We start from the raw sequence: 22188 nt of genomic DNA on the forward strand, positions 1-22188 counted from the left end.
TGGCATTAATAGGAGCCTTGAAAAAAAAAAGTAGTAACTAAATACTTTTCACAGTAACGCATTACTTTTTGGTGTGAGTAACTGAGTTACTTTTGAAATAAAGTAACTAGTAACTGTAACTAGTTACTGGTTTTCAGTAAGTAACCTAACACTTGTTATGATTATGATGCACTTTGCACCTCATGTTGGCTTTGATTATTACTTTCTTAAGGTCATGTGACTTTTACTGTTGGGGTGGCAACTGTAAGAGAGTCAAGAGCTGGCATCTACCTTCAGACTTTTGTTTGTATTCACAAACATAGACAGGGCCGCCCCTTCTCTATAGGGCCCCTTGATCTGAGCATTGACATGTAAAATGTCAATTAATGAATGGCAAGGTGCTTGACATGAAATTTTACAGCCAACATATTCCTAGCCCCTTCCTGCTCCGTCAATGATAAGAATAAAATGGCAAATTTCCCCTATCATTATTATTGTACTCAGTGGCACATAGCGTTAGTGTTGGGCTCGTAGTGCGTTGTGCTGGGATTGAATCCCGGCAAATGTGGTAAGATTATATGCAACTTTTTAAATGTGTTAGTTTGCAACAAAAAATACAATATCGAACAATTTCTAGCATCCGATATCTTGCATTTTGTCGATAGTTAGTTTGTCAGTTAGCTATCAACGTATAACTCAGAAAGAGATGGGCGGAAATTAATTCAGCTTCAGCAAATGTCAGAAATGGGATTAGAAACTGATTAGATTTTGGCTCCGGCTCACCGTCTGGATTCATCCATCCATCCATGCATCTTTTTCCACTTATCCACAGTCAGGTCACAGGGGCAGCAGCCTAAGCAGACAGCCCTAGACCTTTCCCGGCCAGCTGGGAGACATGGTGTCTCCAATGGGTCCTGGGTCTTCCCCGTGGCCTCCTACTGGTTGGACGCGCCCTCAAAGCTTCCCCAGAGAGGCGTCCAGTGGGGGGCATTCTGACCAGAAGCCTGAACCAGCGGCTTCACTCAGAGCTCCTTCCAAATGACTGAGGCTCTCACCATATCTCTCAGGGAGACCCCCGCCACCCGACGGAGGAAACTCATTTTGGTCGTTATTACCCAAGATCTTTTCCTTTCGGTCATAACCCAAAGATCATGACCATAAGTAAAGATAAGAATGTTGATCAACTAACAAATTGAGAGCTTTGCCTTCTGGCTCAGCTCTTTTTTCACAATATCTGATTTCAATATCTTATTATTTTTACTATTAGGAGGCTTTTTTTTAGATTTTTGTATGTAACATATTATTACTGTGTTGTATATGTATTTATTTAACCAGCTCCGTGGCCTTGTGTTTAGAATATCCGCCCTGAGACTGGGAGGTTGTGAGTTAAAACCCCGGCCAAGTCATACCAAGGACTACACAGAATTGGACCCATTGCATCCCTGCTTGGCACTCAGCATCAAGGGTTGGAATTGGGGGTTAAATCACCAAAATGATTCCCGAGCGCGCCACACGCTGCTGCTCACAGCTCCCCTCACCTCCTCGGGGGTGAACATGGGGATGGGTCAAATGCAGAGGACTCTGTGTGATGTGCAGTAATTTTTCATCTTTTTTTTTTTTTTTTACAGAAGATCACAAACAAGAATACCTCTTGTTTTTGTTTATTTGCATCGTCAACAACAAAACACATTCAACGGTCTCCCAGCATGTAAACACAATACTTGAACACCATCCATTGTCTTCGGCAGAACCAACCCACGGATACTTAACTTTTACTAGTTTTCAATCTTCATCCGAAAAAGAAAAATAGAACCGCTCAAACAAAGTAAAACATTTGATTAGAAAGCAACATCAGTGCCATCCTGCAACACTCAGTTAACATAATATACCGGTAGCTTCTTTTCTCTGCAACACAGTCCATCATTGATCCTGGTCCTGCGAGACAAAGCCAAGGTGCGAGAACAATTAGCAGCACAAATTAGACTGAATCAAACTCTTCTGCCTGTGCTGTAAGTAACTGCGAGGCAGTCGGGGAAGAAACAAAACAAGAAATAAACCTCTAAAAGGTGAAAAGGGATCACTTCAAGTACGTTTTTTTTTTTAAATATTCATAATTTTTCCTCTTTTTTGAAAGTATGTGCATACAGTGATGGAGTTATGATTGTGAGTGCAGAGTAACATGCTACAGAGAGAAATAAGCGTCTCATAGTACTCCCTACTCTAAGACCCTGCATCATTAGTATACTAAAAGTACCAAAAAGCAGCACAAACACTTAACTACAAAAAGCTTGATGAGTGTTAAACACAGTGCTTTTGACTATAAGTGTATATTCATGTTTCCATCCATTATAATGCCAACTACAGACTGAAATACTCATTAAAGAATACATACCGTGATGTTATTGCTGCTATATGCTCTATGTGCATTCTATGTAAACTTCGAAAATAATAAGTGTAGCTATTCAGCATCGACATTGTCTGCCTCAGCCACCAGTGTGTGGACATATACATTTACGAATTTACATATATTCATATGTACATGCACATTTAGTGCAAAGATATATTTCCATCTGCATTATTGTACACGCCGACGTCTAAGACATACATCTGGCCCTCGTCGAGTGGACTTTTCAAAAAGACACTCGATAACAACAATGGGCAAAAAAATAAATAACAAGCGAGGCTACACAACGTGATATTTTTTTCCCCTCATGTTGTCAGGCGTAGAATATAAGCTCGGGAATCTGACCTCCTTGCACCCCGGTGCCGTTAGTGCTGTCTGACGAGCACTGGAATTGAAATGTCACCTTCCCACACTGCACCTCGGTCATCCCTTCCTGTCCAAAGTAGCTCAGCTCATTCCCGTCCAGAACCACACTGGCGGTGTAGAAGGTATCGGGCTCGATCTGCACCGGGTACTCAAACCACACAGGGAAAGTGTTGCTGGATCCGTCCGAGAAGTATTTGCTCAGGTTCTGTCCCATCAGCACCCCTTGACGTTTGAGCTCTATTTTCGCGCTGTATTCTGTCGACCCACAGCTGGAGCCGTAGAGTCCGAACCCAGCGATGAAAACCCGTTTGTCCACGGCAAACTGTATGCTGTCACAGCGGCCTCGGTAACGCCACTGATTGCTCCGGTAGGCGCAGGACTGGAACCTGTGGCAGCGCTGGGGTGTCAGGCCTTTCCTCTGCTGGCTGACAAATTGAAGTTCAGGCTTCTTGGCAGCTGTGTACCAGAGGAAGATGTCATTGGTCTCGTTAAGCGTCAGCACGCCTGACTGGGCTGCTCCATTAGCAAAGTCATCCAGAGCCATGGTGGGGATGCGTATCAGGTACATGGCCTTGCCCAAAACCTTACGCTTGTTGTCAGTGGACATTGTGAGCTCCCGTCTCAGACACTCAGCTTCAGCCCAGCTGAGCGCCGCCTCAAAGACAACAATCTCTTTAGCGTTGAGTGTCTCTCGCTGGAGGATGCTCTCGAGGGTCTGGGAGTCGATGTCGCAGAAGCCCTCGGAGCGTAGAGCCAACTCGGCTTGGGCGTCGATCACTTCCCAACAACGTTGAGTCAGCTCCGGCTCCTCGAACAAGCAGCTCTGGGAAAGTAGCACACAGGCGTTCTTGGCGCTCAGGCTGGTCTCCAGGAAGTTTACGCAGGCGCGTGCCAGGTGGGGTACGATGTACTTCTTGGCAGCGTAGAGAGTGGCTAGCACGGTGTCGGCACTCAGGTCAATCTCATCACAGTAGATGTACCTGTTCAAACAAACATGTAGATTTCTCAGTTCTAACGGACGTGGAGTGTCAAACAAAATGCGCTCTACTTTATTGAACCTGAGATAAACATGTTGAAGATCATAATGCGGATAGCAATCTAAATTCTGTGCTACATATATTTCATCAATTTTTTCTCGATACAGGGAACCTAGATGGACGCCTTGTTGAAGGGACTTTTCGATTTACGAACCACAGACCATAACCGAACAGCAATTTTGGGTGGGATCAGTCAGTCAGCACAGTGCTGTTGTTAGCTATTGTGTTACTTAGCGTGAATATTTATTTTCTTAGCCTTTTTACAATGTTTTTTTTCTAGCTTTTCTGGCACATTATGAGTACTAAGAAGGCAAAGGACATGTGATGTGTGGTTTTAACCAATTAGGAAGTATCCACAGCCTTGTCAACACTGCCTTCACCCCCCCTTCAATTGCACTCAAAGAAAATTAACAGAAAAGGTAAAGTGGATTTTATTTTTTATTCCTAATCATTGTAGCAATCAAGCTGTTGAAATTAAAGTGGAAATACACCTTTTTTTTTTTAAATGTTGCCTATCGTTTCCTCATCATGATAGACATGATGACAGATACATTTTTTCCCAATGCATTCTAAATGTTAAAGAAACATAAATAAAAGTATGCTTACAGTGGAGCCAATGGGAGCTCCACTATTACGCCCATAAAATCAGAGAAATAAACATTCAAAAAGCGCCGACAATACTCCATTTAAATTTCGTGATTTGAATTTTAACCAACTTTTAGTGATATTAATATATGGTAACACATACAAACTATTTATAGCGGCGCCATGATCACTTCTGGGTGTCCCTATGTTTACATAATCAAGTGTTTTGCTGTTTCCTCGCTTCCCTGTTCCTTGGAATTTCATTATAGATCATAAATCATGACTCTCACCTGGACATGAGACGTCTGAGGAGGTAATGCGACAAGTTGGTACACTTTGACAGCCATATGGGTCCTGGAGTTGGCGAGGACAACACAAAAAGCTCTTGTAACCCCCCCCCCCCCCCCACTCCCATTGCATTGTAAGCAAACTTTTATTAAGAATTTTTTTTTTTTTAAATTCCATCCGTCATGTCTTACATATTAAATGTGGAGGATAAGCAAAATAAAAAAAATAAAAAGAAATGCCGTTCCCCTTTAAGAAGTTTTGTGACTTCAAAATTATGTTAAATTTGATAGACACTGCCACTAATACTAATAATTATACATATACCAGTGAATCTTGTTTGTGTAAATAAAAGTATGTATGTGTATTAATACTGTACTGCATCATACACTGAGTTTTGAACTACCGTAAATTACGGACCATCAGCCACCACTTTTTTCTCATGCTTTGAACATTGAGGTTTAGAAAACGGTGCGACTAATTTATGGATTTTTCTTTGCTGATGGCCATAATGCAAATACCAGTATTTACATTTTTTTTTAAAACAAGCGAAGACAATGCACAGATGTGTTATTGATTGTGCCATGGCACCATTTTTTGGATGAGTTTTCTGATTGCAGGTGCTGCAGTGCTGCATTGCCCTTCCGTTTAGACGGATTTTTCAACCGGAAGTAGAAGGGCTGTCCATCTTCTATCCATCCGTACTGTTTCTACTTCTATGGATTCGTCATTTGTCACTTCAAGCAACGTTTGTAAGATTTACAGTATAACTAAAACAGTTTTTACTTACTAAACTGTCCCATGTCTGACGTCTGTAGGAGTGTTTTCATGCATATTTGTACGCGCTATCGTAATGAAACTATTGTTGTTAGCGTGAGTTATTATGCTAACATGCTTACGATTGTCTTTGTTTGTATTATTAACTTACAATGGCATTCTTTTTGCATTGTTTCAGGTTTGTAAATTCATCAAAACTTCACTGTGGAGTTAATGAGTCTGTATAGCTTATTGAAAAGCAGGCTTCCGCAGTTAGTGGGTCCATGACGATGACTTCTGTTTGGTTTCATCACCCATTTTACTGCCCTGTTAGAGATGACGTTTGGAAACCATGAAACTATTTTAAATAAATATTTACAAAATATTTCTGAGTAAATAACTCATTGCACAACATATATACAGTATCTGTGGTTTACAGTCTGGTACAGCTAATATACGAAAAAAAAAAAATTCTTCTAAAATTTTGGGGGTGTGGCTTATATACCGGTGTGCTGTATAGTCCGTAAAATATGGAATCTCAAATAGCTAAATTCACTAATCAAAATATTGGAATAAACTCTTACCATTGCGGCATTTTTTAAGATATCAAGTGTGATGCTGGGAATATATGCGTGGAAAACCATTAATATTTCAGATATTCAACTTAGAAAGCAAATGTGATTGGTCAAACAGGAAAGTGGAGCCTTACTTTAACATTGCCAGAAATGCTGGTGGTTCTACGTCTGGAATAAGGATCTCATCATCGTTTTCAGCCAGTTCTCCATAAAACATGGCATGAAACACAGAGCTGCCCACTGCCAAGACATACTGTTGGAAAATGGGGGAAAGAATATACGCATGTAAATTAGTTCATATTCAGGCTGAACTAAAAAAACAACAACATGTGACCTCATAAACTTGAACAGTAATTTGACTTTTACAGAGTGTTAATATGCAACCGTGTATTTAAAGCGCAGCTATTGAACGAGGCCTCCGTTGTAATTACTGGAGGTTTGTGTTTGTCGGGCTCCCCTTATAATGAGCAGTGTTCAGCCAGATAGCACAGCATTTCCCCTCAGGATGAAGGGGCATGTTTGTAACAAACAAGATTGCAATTGATAGAAATAAAATGAATTCCTAATCACACCGTTGAACAGCGGAAATTCAATTTCCTGAAATTAATGACTAATTCGCAGCTTGACTGCAACATAATGTAACAGTTTTTGTAGAAATGAGCACAAATCCATTATTGACATCGCATACTCATGTATTCAGCGTGTCAGTGTGTATTTGTGTTTGTGTTTGTGAGGGTGGCGGTGGTGGTAGTGCAGGGTTGCCGTTAAAGAGCTGGTAGGTTGGGAGGTGGGTGGCATACATTTGACCACAGAGTCTTATTATGACATGAAGCCCTATCTACAACAGTGGTTCTCAAATGGGGGTACGCGTACCCCTGGGGGTACTTGAAGGTATACCACCCGACGGAGGAAACTCATTTTGGTCGCTATTACCCAAGATCTTTTCCTTTCGGTCATAACCCAAAGATCATGACCATAAGTAAAGATAAGAATGTTGATCAACTAACAAATTGAGAGCTTTGCCTTCTGGCTCAGCTCTTTTTCAACAATATCTGATTTCAATATCTTATTATTTTTACTATTAGGGGGCTTTTTTTTAGATTTTTGTATGTAACATATTATTACTGTGTTGTATATGTATGTATTTAACCAGCTCCGTGGCCTTGTGTTTAGAATGTCCGCCCTGAGACTGGGAGGTTGTGAGTTAAAACCCCGGCCAAGTCATACCAAGGACTACACAGAATTGGACCCATTGCATCCCTGCTTGGCACTCAGCATCAAGGGTTGGAATTGGGGGTTAAATCACCAAAATGATTCCCGAGCGCGTCACACGCTGCTGCTCACAGCTCCCCTCACCTCCTCGGGGGTACGCAAGATTTTTTTTAAATATTCTAAAAATAGCAAATATTCAAAAATCCTTTATAAATACATTTATTGAATAATACTTCAACAAAATATAAATGCAAGTTCATAAACTGTGAAAAGAAATCCAACAATGCAATATTCAGTGTTGACAGCCATATTTTTAGTGGACATGTTCCATAAATATTGATGTTAAAGATTTATTTTTTTGTGAAAAAATGTTTAGAATTAAGTTCATGAATCCAGACAGATCTCTATTACAATCCCCAAAGAGGGCACTTTAAGTTGATGATTACTTCTATGTGTAGAAATCTTTATTTATAGTTGAATAACTTGGTTTTTTTTAACAAGTTTCGAGTTATTTGTATATCATTTTTTTCCAAATAGTTCAAGAAAGACCATTACAAATTAGAAATATTTTGCACTTTTATATAATTTTCATAGCTCTGTATTTTACTTCTTTATCTCTTTTTTTCAACCAAAAATGCTTTGCTCTGATTAGGGGGTACTTGAATTAAAAAAATGTTGACAGGGGGTACATCACTGAAAAAAGGTTGAGAACCACTGATCTACAACACAGGTGTTGACAGATATTAAATATTATTTTCCATAAAGTGAGGTCAATTGGACCACTTAGGATGGACTTAGTCGCACCGGTTGGCTTTTGACTGAGTGCTAAATGGAGACAATAAAAAATGCTGCACTGGCTGACATATCCAAATGGAATAATCTTTCGGCTTCTAAGTGCAATGAAGTCATCACTTGTAACCTTCAATAACATCCTCCTCACAAGTGCACGACTAAACTGCAGCCAGTAAGTATAGATTATACATTTAGACCTTATATCAATAACAACAAATATCGTCTGCAACAGATGAATCAGACAGTCTGCTGTAGGACTGTCTGGTTGGTTATTTTAATAAACGTGGCACCTTCTGGTTGCATACGCTCCGGTTGTCGTATCATTGGATTTTCCCCAAACATGATTGATGAAAGTTTGATCTGCCTAATTCAAAAACCCCTTCAGTGCCCCTGGTGTAATTCATACTAAGCATTAAGCAACGCAAACATACCAGCAATGGAGGGTGGAGAGATATGTGCATGTTGTAGCATGTTGCCTGGCTCGGTGTTCTTGTGGTTAGAGTGTTCGCCCTGAGGTCGGTGGGTCGTGAGTTCAAACCCCTGCCGATTCATACCAAAGACTATAAAAATGGGACCCATTACCTCCCTTCCAGCATCAAGGGTTGGAATTGGGGGGTTAAATCGCAAAAACAATTCTCGAACGCGGCGACCACTGCTGCTCACTGCTCCCCTCACCTCCCAGGGAGTGGAACAAGGGGACTGGTCAAATGCAGAGAGTAATTTCGTGTGTGTGTGACTATCAGTGGTACTTTAAATTTAGCTGAAAATACAGCGCTTTTAAAACCTTTTGTTAGCTGTGCTGACGGCAAAATATAACCAATAAAGTAACTTGTAATCTAATTATGTTACTTTTAAAATACAGTGATCAGTAAAGTAACCAAGTAACCAGTAATTGGATTGCTCTCGGTTTTAGTACGATAAAACACACATTAGAAACTCATTCGCTGTGCTTTTTGTTATTGTATATGGCTGCAAAATAACCACCACGGGGTCAAAAGAAGTTGTAACATAGAGCAGTGATTCTCAAACTGTGAAGGTATGCAGACTCCATCTAATGGTACGCCAAAAAATCACTAAATTAAATATTGTATCGTAATGTATTGTCAAGACTTCAACAGTCTTCAATGGAAATCTTTACAATCCGATGACTCCACGCCAAAATAAACAATTGACATACAAACGAAACCGTCTCACGCCGTTATTTCTATCACTCAACGCGGAACCAAATGTTTTCCACATTCTCACATTCCCACATTCTCCGCACATGTAAACAAAGACAAACACTGGCAGAGAAAGGCAAGGCTTTTTTATAAGCGACCAAAAGTTGCGAACTTTATCGTGGATGTTCTCTATTAAATCCTTTCAGCAAAAATATAGCAATATCGCGAAATGATCAAGTATGACACATAGAATGGACCTGCTATCCCCGTTTGAATAAGAAAATCTCATTTCAGTAGGCCTTTAATGAATACTTGGTGGTTATCACACTACTGTATTTTAATGTTGGTCATTATGGTGGTACTACGTCAAGTGTTTTCCGAGGCGGTACTTGGTAAAAAAAAAAATGTTTGCGAAGCACTGCCAAAGAGTATTAATCCAATCAAAGTCAACGAGTGCCTTGGAATCTGGGTTTCTAGAGTGTCACCGAACACATCACTCTGTGATGGTAAGTCAAGCCAAACAATCAATGACAATATGGCACTTACTGACTGTTTTGTACCAAGCCCGTTCTTTTACTGTCACCTTGACGGCAGAGATGTAATTAACTCACGTCAAGAGAACGCTGCTCGTGGTCCGCCTCTTTAAATGTATCCGACTAACCCATATAACCTTGAAAAAGAGTTCCACATAGTATTATCCGCTGAAGTAACGAGAGGTGGAGTGAGAGGCAGTTTGCCAGAGTACGTAATACTGCACCAAAGCAACAGAGCCTTGGGAGTCACGACAGTGTGACGTGTTGTGCTGTAAAGCTGTCTCACACATGAGTGGGATTGAATCACTTGATGTAAAAGTTCTGTGAGCACACAGCTGCTGTCCGTATATACTGTATATACAACACGAGGACCAGCACTTTGGTTTCCCTCCTCCTTGTCATTATTGTCAAGAGTATTCAAGAAAAAGTGATGTTAAATCAGTGTTTTTCAACCTTTTTGTAGCCAAGGCACATTTTTTCCGTTTAGAAAAAACAGAGGCACACCACCACCAGAAATCATTAAAAAACGAAACTTGGTTGAAAGTAAAAAGTCGTCAAAATTGTTGGATATGACTTTAAACCATAACCAAACATTCATCACTATAGCTCTTGTCTCAAAGTAAGTGTACTGTCACCACCTGTCACATCACGCTGTGACTTATTTTGAGTTTTTTGCTGTTTTCCTGTGTGTTGTGTTTTAGTTCTTGTCTTGCGCTCCTATTTTTTGGTATTTGTCTGTAGCAGTTTCATGTCTTCCTTTGAGCGATATTTCTCGCATCTCCTTTGTTTTAGCAATCAAGCATATTTCAGTTGTTTTCATCCTCCGTTGTGGGGACATTGTTGATTGTCATGTCATGTTCGGATGTACATTGTAGACACCGTATTAGTTCCACAGTAAGTCTTTACTGTCGTCCAACATTGTGTTTTTGAGTACTTTGTAGCCAGTTCAGTTTTAGTTTCGTTATGCATAGCCACCCCTAAGCTTCAATGCCTTTTCTTTGGGGCACTCACCTTTTGGTTATTTTTGGTTTAAGAATTAGACACCTTTTTACCTGCACACTGCCTCCTGCTGTTTCCAACATCTACAAAGCAATTAGGTACCGGCTGCCACCTACTGATATGGAAAAGTATTACACGGTTACTCTGCCGAGCTCGGTTGACGGTAAAAAGTCGTTGTCAAAATTGTTGGATATGACTTTAAACCATAACCAACCATTCAACACTATAGCTCTTGTAACTTCCAAACTAAACATTATGGGAGACATTATCTACGAAGAAGGGAAAGAGCGATTCGGATTGATGCCACAGAGGAAGATCGTTCCCAAACAGAACGGGAGACGGGAGAGGGAAATCCTCCAGCTCGTAAAGGAACGCCGCCTCTTGCGCAAGCAGTGGAGGAAAGCCAACGACCAGGAGAAAGTCGGCTTGAAGAACCTGTGGGACCAGATCAAAGCAAGACTCTCACAACTGAGGAGAGCTGAAAGGATCAGGAAACGCAGAAGCCGCAGGGAGAAAGCAAGGGCAAGTTTCTTCCGGGACCCCTTCAAGTATGCTCGAAGCCTGCTAGAGGAAAAGAAGAACGGGACACTCCAGACCAGTGAGCAGGAGTTGGAGGAACACATGACAGTCCAGCTCAGTGATAGCCAAAAGGAGCTCCCCCTCGGATCACCGGGGCACGTACCTCGCCCACCTGAGCCTTCCTCGCAGTTTGACGCCACCCCACCAAGATGGGCTGAGGTTAAACAAGTGGTTGAGCGTGCAAGAACTGCTTCAGCACCCGGACCGAACGGGGTACCTTACAAGGTTTTCAAAAACTGTCCCGGACTCCTGAGGCTGTTGTGGAAGCTGATGGGCGTTGTCTGGAAAACCCAGTCAATACCATCATCATGGAGCAGAGCAATAACAACCTTTATCCCAAAGGAGAGCAACTCCTGCAACATCGACCAGTTCAGAGGCATTGCCCTACTAAATGTGGAAGGGAAGCTTTTCTTCACCGTGGTGGCGAAGCGGATGACCAACTACCTTCTGGCAAACAATTACATCAACACCAGTTGTCAGAAGGCAGGCGTTCCAGGCTTCCCTGGCTGCGTGGAGCACTCAACCATGATCTGGGAGCAAATCCAGTCAGCCAAGCGCAACAAAGCGGACCTGCATGTGGTTTGGTTGGATCTGGCAAATGCCTATGGATCGGTTCCACATCAACTCATCAGCTTTGCACTCAACTTCTTCCACATTCCATCATGCATCCAAAGTCTGGTAGTAAACTACTTTAACAACTTCGAAGTCTGCTACACGACTCAGGAGATCTCAACTGGTTGGCACCAGCTAGAGAAGGGAATAGCAATGGGTTGCTCTATCTCTCCAATACTGTTCACAACAGCCTTCGAGATAATCCTTATTGGTGGAAGACAGATGGTCCGAGGAGTGAGATCTGAGTCAGGCCAGCGACTCCCGGCGCTGCGGAGCTACATGGATGATGTTACCACCCTCCTCCAGACGGCTGCATGTACCTCCAGACTCCTGAAAAGACTTGGGGAGCTCTTAGCATGGGCACGGATGAAAATAAAACCTGCCAAGTCCCGCAGCCTCTCCATCCGGAAAGGAGCCAGGAATGACAACATCTCATTCTCAGTGGATGGCGAATTAATCCCACGCGTGGTCGACCAACCTGTGCGGAGCCTCGGAAGGCTTTACACTGCTGACATGTCTGATAAGCACATGGCTGCCTCCGTCACTTCTCAGCTGACGGATGGCCTGAACAAAATAGATCAAAGTTATCTTCCAGGGAAATTCAAGATCTGGTGTTACCAGTTCACCTTATACCATCGCCTGATGTGGCCCTTGAAGTTGTGCGACATCACCTCCACAACAGTCCTCAAAATGGACTCAAAAGCCAATAACTACATCCGCAAATGGCTGGGCCTTCCCAGATGTCTTTCCAACACGGCACTGTTTGGAAGAGCCATTCTGAAGCTGCCACTGAAATCCATCAGCTTGGGCTACAAACAGGAGAAGGTAAGGCTCGTGTTCGAGCTCAGAGACTCACCTGATCCGTCTGTCCGTAACACCAAGACCCAAGTCTGTACAGGGCGTAAGTGGAATGCTATGCAGACAGTAGACCAGGCCATCGTCCGGCTGAAACACCAGGAGATGGTAGGACAGATACAGTCTGGCAGAGCCGGCTTCGGATGGGGAACAGCACCCAAGATGTGGTCCAAAGCCTCAAGGAAGGAAAGAAAAGATCTGGTGATCTCAGAAGTGGTCAAGATGGAAGAGGAGAGCTATATGATCAAGGCTGTGGGCCAACAGCAGCAGGGGAGATGGACCAATTGGGAGGCCGTTGTCAACAGAGTTGTTACGTGGGCAGACATGTGGAAGATGCCCCAGGCGAGGCTAAGTTTCCTCACCAGGGCCACGTACGATACCCTCCCCAGTCCCAGGAACTTGCATGTGTGGTACGGGGCAGAGGTGATCTGCCAGCTCTGTGACTCCCAAAACCCAAGCTTGCATCACATTCTTTCTGGCTGCAAGGTGGCTTTGTCGCAGGGCCGGTATGGTTGGCGGCACGACCGCGTCCTGCGGAAGCTGGCTGAAATTCTGGAGGCACGCAGAGTGGAAGCAAATGGGGCCACTCCGGGAACAGCACAGAGGTTGATTAAGTTTGTCAAGCAAGGTGGCCAGCCTTGCAGCAGCAGCAAGAGCATCCAGTCCCTCCTGTCAGCTGGCGGCGAGTGGAGCATGAGGGCTGATCTAGATCGTCAGTTGAAGTTCCCTCAAGAGATTACAACAACCTTGTTACGCCCAGACATTGTCCTGTGGTCCACCTCTAGTAAAACTGTCATCATGGTGGAGCTAACGGTATCATGGGAAGAGGGAATGGAGGCTGCTTTTGAAAGAAAGAGCGACAAGTATTCAGAGCTGGCAAGCGACTGCGCACAAGCAGGGTGGAGGCCCTTCACCTATCCAGTAGAAGTTGGCTGTAGAGGCTACACTGGAGCGTCCACCCAGCGGCTCCTAAAGTCCCTCGGGATCAAAGGCTCCAATCTAAAGAAGGCCCTCAAAGCCCTGGCAGAGGAGGCAGAACAAGGGAGCTTCTGGTTGTGGCTCAGAAGAAACGACAAGGCTTGGGGAAAGCAGGGTGTGTAGACAGGGGGAAGTAACATGGGTCTCGGGGTGCTGGAATAGCAGCACCCCGAGACCCATGTTAGGGTATGCGGTCAGGCCTTCGCTTGACTCAGGGAGATGGACGTCCCTGCCATGCATAGTCCTTTAGGACTCTTTCCATATACACAGCAGCAATAACACCGGGGTTGGAATGTGGGTACAGTATGGATCCTTTAGCTGGCTGCAGGGGGCGGCGGGGAGACGTCCCTGTCGCTGCTCCACCACCCAGAGATGTTCCGGGATTAAAGGAGCGAAACATCCGTGAAGGGTGGCTCCCGGCTGATGACCCTGCAGCCGGCACCACATGGCACTGTCGGAGGTGCGTCAGGCAGTAATGCCCTGCAAGTGTTGATTTGTGCTTTCATCTATCTTAACTGGCTTTCCAGTGACTACTGTGAACAGAGCAGTTGGCATCCAGGAAAAGACTGGTGGGCAGCCAGGGAAGACTGGCTGGCAGCAGGAAAGACTGCACCAGGGGTGGAGGGGCCAGTTACCCTTTTCCACATGTCTGTGAAGCAAGCTCCATGGACTCCCTAACCTAACTACAAGCAGCATAAGGAAAAAACAGCCCGGCGGTCCACCGAGAGGCGGGATGGAAGATGGACCAATCAGGACGGATAACACGGAAACGACTGATACGGCAATGACGAACGAGCAGAGGATCCTCAGAGAATGTGGCTGTGGGTGGGCCAAGGAAACAACCTACCGGGGCCTGCGAATACACCAGGGAAAGGCAAAATGCGGCGGTGGCCGCAACCAGATGCAAGCTTGCACTGCAGAAGCAGATCAGACAAGGAGGAATCTTAGCCAGGTTGAGCACCACAGTGCTATTGATCCCACCATTGCAACTGGTGAGAGAGAGGAGGACCAGCCTTCCCAGCAGGAGGGGCAGCAACAACAGCACAGCCCGCAGCACAGTGAAACACCAAGTACAGAACCCACAAGAGGAACATCAGAGAAGCATATCCGGAAAGCCAAAGTGAAGTGGCCAAAAGCCAACGACAAAGACTCTTGGAGCAGATTCGATTTAAATTTATGCACCACCCTCCAAAGTGTGCTAAGAGGCAGTGTAACTTCCAAACTAAACATTATGGGAGACATTATCTACGAAGAAGGGAAAGAGCGATTCGGATTGATGCCACAGAGGAAGATCGTTCCCAAACAGAACGGGAGACGGGAGAGGGAAATCCTCCAGCTCGTAAAGGAACGCCGCCTCTTGCGCAAGCAGTGGAGGAAAGCCAACGACCAGGAGAAAGTCGGCTTGAAGAACCTGTGGGACCAGATCAAAGCAAGACTCTCACAACTGAGGAGAGCTGAAAGGATCAGGAAACGCAGAAGCCGCAGGGAGAAAGCAAGGGCAAGTTTCTTCCGGGACCCCTTCAAGTATGCTCGAAGCCTGCTAGAGGAAAAGAAGAACGGGACACTCCAGACCAGTGAGCAGGAGTTGGAGGAACACATGACAGTCCAGCTCAGTGATAGCCAAAAGGAGCTCCCCCTCGGATCACCGGGGCACGTACCTCGCCCACCTGAGCCTTCCTCGCAGTTTGACGCCACCCCACCAAGATGGGCTGAGGTTAAACAAGTGGTTGAGCGTGCAAGAACTGCTTCAGCACCCGGACCGAACGGGGTACCTTACAAGGTTTTCAAAAACTGTCCCGGACTCCTGAGGCTGTTGTGGAAGCTGATGGGCGTTGTCTGGAAAACCCAGTCAATACCATCATCATGGAGCAGAGCAATAACAACCTTTATCCCAAAGGAGAGCAACTCCTGCAACATCGACCAGTTCAGAGGCATTGCCCTACTAAATGTGGAAGGGAAGCTTTTCTTCACCGTGGTGGCGAAGCGGATGACCAACTACCTTCTGGCAAACAATTACATCAACACCAGTTGTCAGAAGGCAGGCGTTCCAGGCTTCCCTGGCTGCGTGGAGCACTCAGCCATGATCTGGGAGCAAATCCAGTCAGCCAAGCGCAACAAAGCGGACCTGCATGTGGTTTGGTTGGATCTGGCAAATGCCTATGGATCGGTTCCACATCAACTCATCAGCTTTGCACTCAACTTCTTCCACATTCCATCATGCATCCAAAGTCTGGTAGTAAACTACTTTAACAACTTCGAAGTCTGCTACACGACTCAGGAGATCTCAACTGGTTGGCACCAGCTAGAGAAGGGAATAGCAATGGGTTGCTCTATCTCTCCAATACTGTTCACAACAGCCTTCGAGATAATCCTTATTGGTGGAAGACAGATGGTCCGAGGAGTGAGATCTGAGTCAGGCCAGCGACTCCCGGCGCTGCGGAGCTACATGGATGATGTTACCACCCTCCTCCAGACGGCTGCATGTACCTCCAGACTCCTGAAAAGACTTGGGGAGCTCTTAGCATGGGCACGGATGAAAATAAAACCTGCCAAGTCCCGCAGCCTCTCCATCCGGAAAGGAGCCAGGAATGACAACATCTCATTCTCAGTGGATGGCGAATTAATCCCACGCGTGGTCGACCAACCTGTGCGGAGCCTCGGAAGGCTTTACACTGCTGACATGTCTGATAAGCACATGGCTGCCTCCGTCACTTCTCAGCTGACGGATGGCCTGAACAAAATAGATCAAAGTTATCTTCCAGGGAAATTCAAGATCTGGTGTTACCAGTTCACCTTATACCATCGCCTGATGTGGCCCTTGAAGTTGTGCGACATCACCTCCACAACAGTCCTCAAAATGGACTCAAAAGCCAATAACTACATCCGCAAATGGCTGGGCCTTCCCAGATGTCTTTCCAACACGGCACTGTTTGGAAGAGCCATTCTGAAGCTGCCACTGAAATCCATCAGCTTGGGCTACAAACAGGAGAAGGTAAGGCTCGTGTTCGAGCTCAGAGACTCACCTGATCCGTCTGTCCGTAACACCAAGACCCAAGTCTGTACAGGGCGTAAGTGGAATGCTATGCAGACAGTAGACCAGGCCATCGTCCGGCTGAAACACCAGGAGATGGTAGGACAGATACAGTCTGGCAGAGCCGGCTTCGGATGGGGAACAGCACCCAAGATGTGGTCCAAAGCCTCAAGGAAGGAAAGAAAAGATCTGGTGATCTCAGAAGTGGTCAAGATGGAAGAGGAGAGCTATATGATCAAGGCTGTGGGCCAACAGCAGCAGGGGAGATGGACCAATTGGGAGGCCGTTGTCAACAGAGTTGTTACGTGGGCAGACATGTGGAAGATGCCCCAGGCGAGGCTAAGTTTCCTCACCAGGGCCACGTACGATACCCTCCCCAGTCCCAGGAACTTGCATGTGTGGTACGGGGCAGAGGTGATCTGCCAGCTCTGTGACTCCCAAAACCCAAGCTTGCATCACATTCTTTCTGGCTGCAAGGTGGCTTTGTCGCAGGGCCGGTATGGTTGGCGGCACGACCGCGTCCTGCGGAAGCTGGCTGAAATTCTGGAGGCACGCAGAGTGGAAGCAAATGGGGCCACTCCGGGAACAGCACAGAGGTTGATTAAGTTTGTCAAGCAAGGTGGCCAGCCTTGCAGCAGCAGCAAGAGCATCCAGTCCCTCCTGTCAGCTGGCGGCGAGTGGAGCATGAGGGCTGATCTAGATCGTCAGTTGAAGTTCCCTCAAGAGATTACAACAACCTTGTTACGCCCAGACATTGTCCTGTGGTCCACCTCTAGTAAAACTGTCATCATGGTGGAGCTAACGGTATCATGGGAAGAGGGAATGGAGGCTGCTTTTGAAAGAAAGAGCGACAAGTATTCAGAGCTGGCAAGCGACTGCGCACAAGCAGGGTGGAGGCCCTTCACCTATCCAGTAGAAGTTGGCTGTAGAGGCTACACTGGAGCGTCCACCCAGCGGCTCCTAAAGTCCCTCGGGATCAAAGGCTCCAATCTAAAGAAGGCCCTCAAAGCCCTGGCAGAGGAGGCAGAACAAGGGAGCTTCTGGTTGTGGCTCAGAAGAAACGACAAGGCTTGGGGAAAGCAGGGTGTGTAGACAGGGGGAAGTAACATGGGTCTCGGGGTGCTGGAATAGCAGCACCCCGAGACCCATGTTAGGGTATGCGGTCAGGCCTTCGCTTGACTCAGGGAGATGGACGTCCCTGCCATGCATAGTCCTTTAGGACTCTTTCCATATACACAGCAGCAATAACACCGGGGTTGGAATGTGGGTACAGTATGGATCCTTTAGCTGGCTGCAGGGGGCGGCGGGGAGACGTCCCTGTCGCTGCTCCACCACCCAGAGATGTTCCGGGATTAAAGGAGCGAAACATCCGTGAAGGGTGGCTCCCGGCTGATGACCCTGCAGCCGGCACCACATGGCACTGTCGGAGGTGCGTCAGGCAGTAATGCCCTGCAAGTGTTGATTTGTGCTTTCATCTTTGTCTAAAAGTAGGTGTACTGTCACCACCTGTCACATCACACTGTGACTTGTTTTGAGTGTGTTGCTGTTTTCCTGTGTGTTGTGTTTTAGTTCTTGTCTTGCGCTCCTATTTTGGTGGCGTTTTCTCTTTTTTTGGTATTTGTCTGTAGCAGTTTCATGTCTTCCTTTGAGGGATATTTCTCACATCTACTTTGTTTTAGCAATCAAGCATATTTCAGTTGTTTTCATCCTCCGTTGTGGGGACATTGTTGATTGTCATGTCATGTTCGGATGTACATTGTAGACACCGTATTAGTTCCACAGTAAGTCTTTACTGTCGTCCAACATTGTGTTTTTGATGACTTTGTAGCCAGTTCAGTTTTAGTTTCGTTATGCATAGCCACCCCTAAGCTTCAATGCCTTTTCTTTGGGGCACTCACCTTTTGGTTATTTTTGGTTTAAGAATTAGACACCTTTTTACCTGCACACTGCCTCCTGCTGTTTCCAACATCTACAAAGCAATTAGGTACCGGCTGCCACCTACTGATATGGAAAAGTATTACATGGTTACTCTGCTGAGCTCGGTTGACAGTAAAAAGTTGTTGTCAAAATTGTTGGATATGACTTTAAACCATAACCAACCATTCATCACTATAGCTCTTGTCTCAAAGTAGGTGTACTGTCACCACCTGTCACATCACGCTGTGACTTATTTTGAGTTTTTTGCTGTTTTCCTGTGTGTTGTGTTTTAGTTCTTGTCTTGCGCTCCTATTTTGGTGGCGTTTTCTTTTTTTGGTATTTTCCTGTAGCAGTTTCATGTCTTCCTTTGAGCGATATTTCTCGCATCTCCTTTGTTTTAGCAATCAAGCATATTTCAGTTGTTTTTATCCTTCTTTGTGGCGACAATGTTGATTGTCATGTTATGTTGGGATGTACATTGTGGACACCATATTAGCTCCACAGTAAGTCTTTGCTGTCGTCCAGCATTGTGTTTTTGAGTGCTTTGTAGCCAGTTCAGTTTTAGTTTCGTTATGCATAGCCACCCCTAAGCTTCAATGCCTTTTCTTTGGGGCACTCACCTTTTGTTTATTTTTGGTTTAAGCATTAGACATTTTTTTACCTGCACACTGCCTCCCGCTGTTTCCGACATCTAAAAAGCAATTAGGTACCGGCTGCCACTTACTGATATGGAAAAGTATTACACGGTTACTCTGCCGAGCTTGAGACAGCACCAACACTCAACAACAACACATAATTTGCAGACTATAATTACTGGTTTGCAAAAAATATTTTAAACCCAACGAGGTGAAATTAGATAATCTCCCACGGCACACCAAACTGTATACATTGGTTGAAAAACACCGGTTTGAATGTTAATTCATCTATTGTCATTTGTCATTTCTATGCATTTTTTTCTGCATGTAAGACTGTATTATTACTTAAAAATGTGTTTTGTATCTGGAACTGAATACTTGGATTTACATCGTTTCCTATTGGGAAAAAAAATTGGTTTTCATACAATTTGGGTTTCAACAGACCCTTTGGAACATATTGATAATGACAACCGAAGTACCACTCTATTTTGAAATAAAGAAATGGGTTCTTAGACCACACCGTTTGTATAAAGAATGGTTAATCATTAATGAGAACATCTTGGAAGACAAAAGCTTCAAGACAAAGAAGTCAGATGTCAAACGACCACATTTCAAAAGGTGTCAAAAAAGGATGAAATTGCATTGATTATCATAATTATTGTGACTTGTTATACAAATGCAACATCTGGATGCAACTGATTTTTCTCTATTGTTGAATAAAGGTTGAATGATTGCAAAGTTCTTCCTAAAGAGATGTTCCATCCCTGGTCCCTCCTTTCTTTCAGTCTCATTTACATAAATAATTGAGGACCGTCTAGAACAGACAGACACATGGTGCGGAAGTGAGAGTCGAGCACAAAGGATTTCAGTTCCGCAAAGTAATGAGGATGAGATTATTTTAAAAAATGCAGATGTGCTGTTTGCTGGTTTCTTGTAATCCTCATTTCTTACTCTGTGCCCTGGCAGCCGCTTGGTCCTTCCTGGCTGGCCCACCACAAAGTGAACATCTGCCATCAGCTCATTGTTGAACATTACGGAATTTCTGGAAACGCAAAGAGAAGAAACACATTTTTGAATGAATACGTTTGATAAACTGGGAAAGGGGAAGAAAATTTGATTTTTTTCAGATCTAATACAACAAAACTGACATCAAAATGACTTGAGAGAGCTTTGAAACAAGTCGTCAATTACATGCAAATATTCCCTTCTGCTAAGATTTTGACAATTCTACAAAGTGGCCCGTGTCATAAAAGAGACAAAAACAGTCTGTGAAGACCACAGTGAAGTGTTGATGTATTTATTGAGTAGAGGAGCACGTCCCTGGGGAAGCTAAACAAAATGTTCTGGAGAGACAACAAAGCTCGGTTGAAAAACACACATTTTGCACCGTACAGCTGGGATCCTTTTGCCGTCAGGCCAAAGTAAATATTTTGCCTTTAGTGAAGAACAATCCGGGCCTGTTGTGCATATCAATCCTCTGTTGTTTCAGTCGGAGCAAAGAGGGTGTCAACCAGTACAAACCCCTGCAGATTAAGGGGCAGGGTGCAGGAAACACCCACTTTCACACACAAGATGATGCATTACACACATATTCTGGTTCTAAGCGTGCCTGTTTTGTTGAAAAGCCTACCGTTCTCTGATAGTGGAGTAGAGTCCCTGCCAGTTGCAGTTGTGTATGGTGTTGTTGTTGTTGAGGTTCTGCTGCTGGTACTGCTGCACGGTGGTCGTGGCGGCGGGCGCCAGCTTTTTGGTGGGAAATATGTCCGCTGCCATCTTCTTCTTCTTCTTGCTCCTCAGAGTGATAATCTCATAACAGACCGGGGGCAGCTTTGAGCTCCCGCTGGCGTTCCCCTTCTTGGAGCTTTTGCTGGACTTGCTTTTGACGGACTCAGGGAGCATTAAGAAGAAAGTCAGACATTTCATGTTCCTTCCCTTGGCATCGACCATGAGTGTGTTCAACTGCCGAGCAGTGGAGAAGACATTCACCAGGATGGGGAGGACGACAGCACGGGCTGCTCGCCTCGGTCGCAGTGCAGCACCGGCAGACCCTCTACCGGACTTTCCAAACTTGGGTGTTCTCTTCACGCCTCTGAGAAGGGAAGTCCTGTTTTCCTCTGTGAAGTTAGAGCTGCTCCTGGGGATCCCATTGCCGCCTCGCAGAGTGATGAGCTCAGCGCTTCCGGCTCTGCTGAGGGTTGGTCTGACAGCCCCAGATTTAGTGCTGCTGCAGCGGTCCTCAGACAGACACCAGCAATGCCTCGGCTCCCACTCCTCCCGTGTCACGCTTTTCCCGCTCACCGAGAGTCTTTTAACGCGTCGTCCGTCTCTTGCGTCCCCTTTGACGCGCAGTCATCATGCAGGATTCTGTGGTGGTGGATGCTCCGCTGCTCCTCTCAGCCGCTCGTTCTGCTGACTACAGAGATTGAATGGGGGGTGCTCCACAACCCCTCCCTCTCTCAGCTCATGCCTTCCTCTCTTCTCATGCCCCCCTCGATGTACACAGCGCTCCTCCCGGTACAGCCAATGGCAGTGCGCAGCGTTCATGATTGGCTCAGGAGGCAGAGTGCAGCGCATACTTGAATATGCAATAGTAAAAGTGTCAATTAAAAAGACAGCCGAAATTATATCTACAACCCCCTCCACCCCCAGTTCACAGCAACTCCAATATAGTCTATAATTAAAGGGGAACATTATCACAATTTCTGAAGGGTTAAAACCAATAAAAATCAGTTCCCAGTGGCATATTTTATTTTTCGACGTTTTTCTCAAAATTTTACCCATCACGCAATATCCCGAAAAACGGCTTCAAAGTGCCTAATTTAGCCGTCGTTATATCTACCCGCCAATTATCCTGTGACGTCACAGCGTGACCACACAGAAACGAACATGGCGGATAGC

The 22188-nt window shown here is 45.1% G+C and overlaps 1 protein-coding gene across 1 annotated transcript; it reads right to left on the reverse strand.

Annotated features, from left to right (window-relative positions):
• Positions 1 to 1608: 1608 nt before the first annotated feature.
• btbd3b (BTB (POZ) domain containing 3b) lies at positions 1609 to 21750 on the reverse strand. Its single transcript, XM_061910578.1, has 4 exons — positions 20921 to 21750; positions 20242 to 20332; positions 6122 to 6240; positions 1609 to 3729 (listed from the first exon to the last, which is right to left on the reverse strand). Exons 1-4 carry the CDS (start codon positions 21235 to 21237, stop codon positions 2697 to 2699), a joined length of 1560 nt encoding a protein of 519 aa, XP_061766562.1. The 5' UTR covers positions 21238 to 21750; the 3' UTR covers positions 1609 to 2696.
• Between the last annotated feature and the right edge of the window lie 438 nt (positions 21751 to 22188).

The sequence above is a fragment of the Nerophis ophidion genome, linkage group LG09, assembly GCF_033978795.1.
Source record: "Nerophis ophidion isolate RoL-2023_Sa linkage group LG09, RoL_Noph_v1.0, whole genome shotgun sequence".
NCBI lineage: Eukaryota > Metazoa > Chordata > Actinopteri > Syngnathiformes > Syngnathidae > Nerophis > Nerophis ophidion.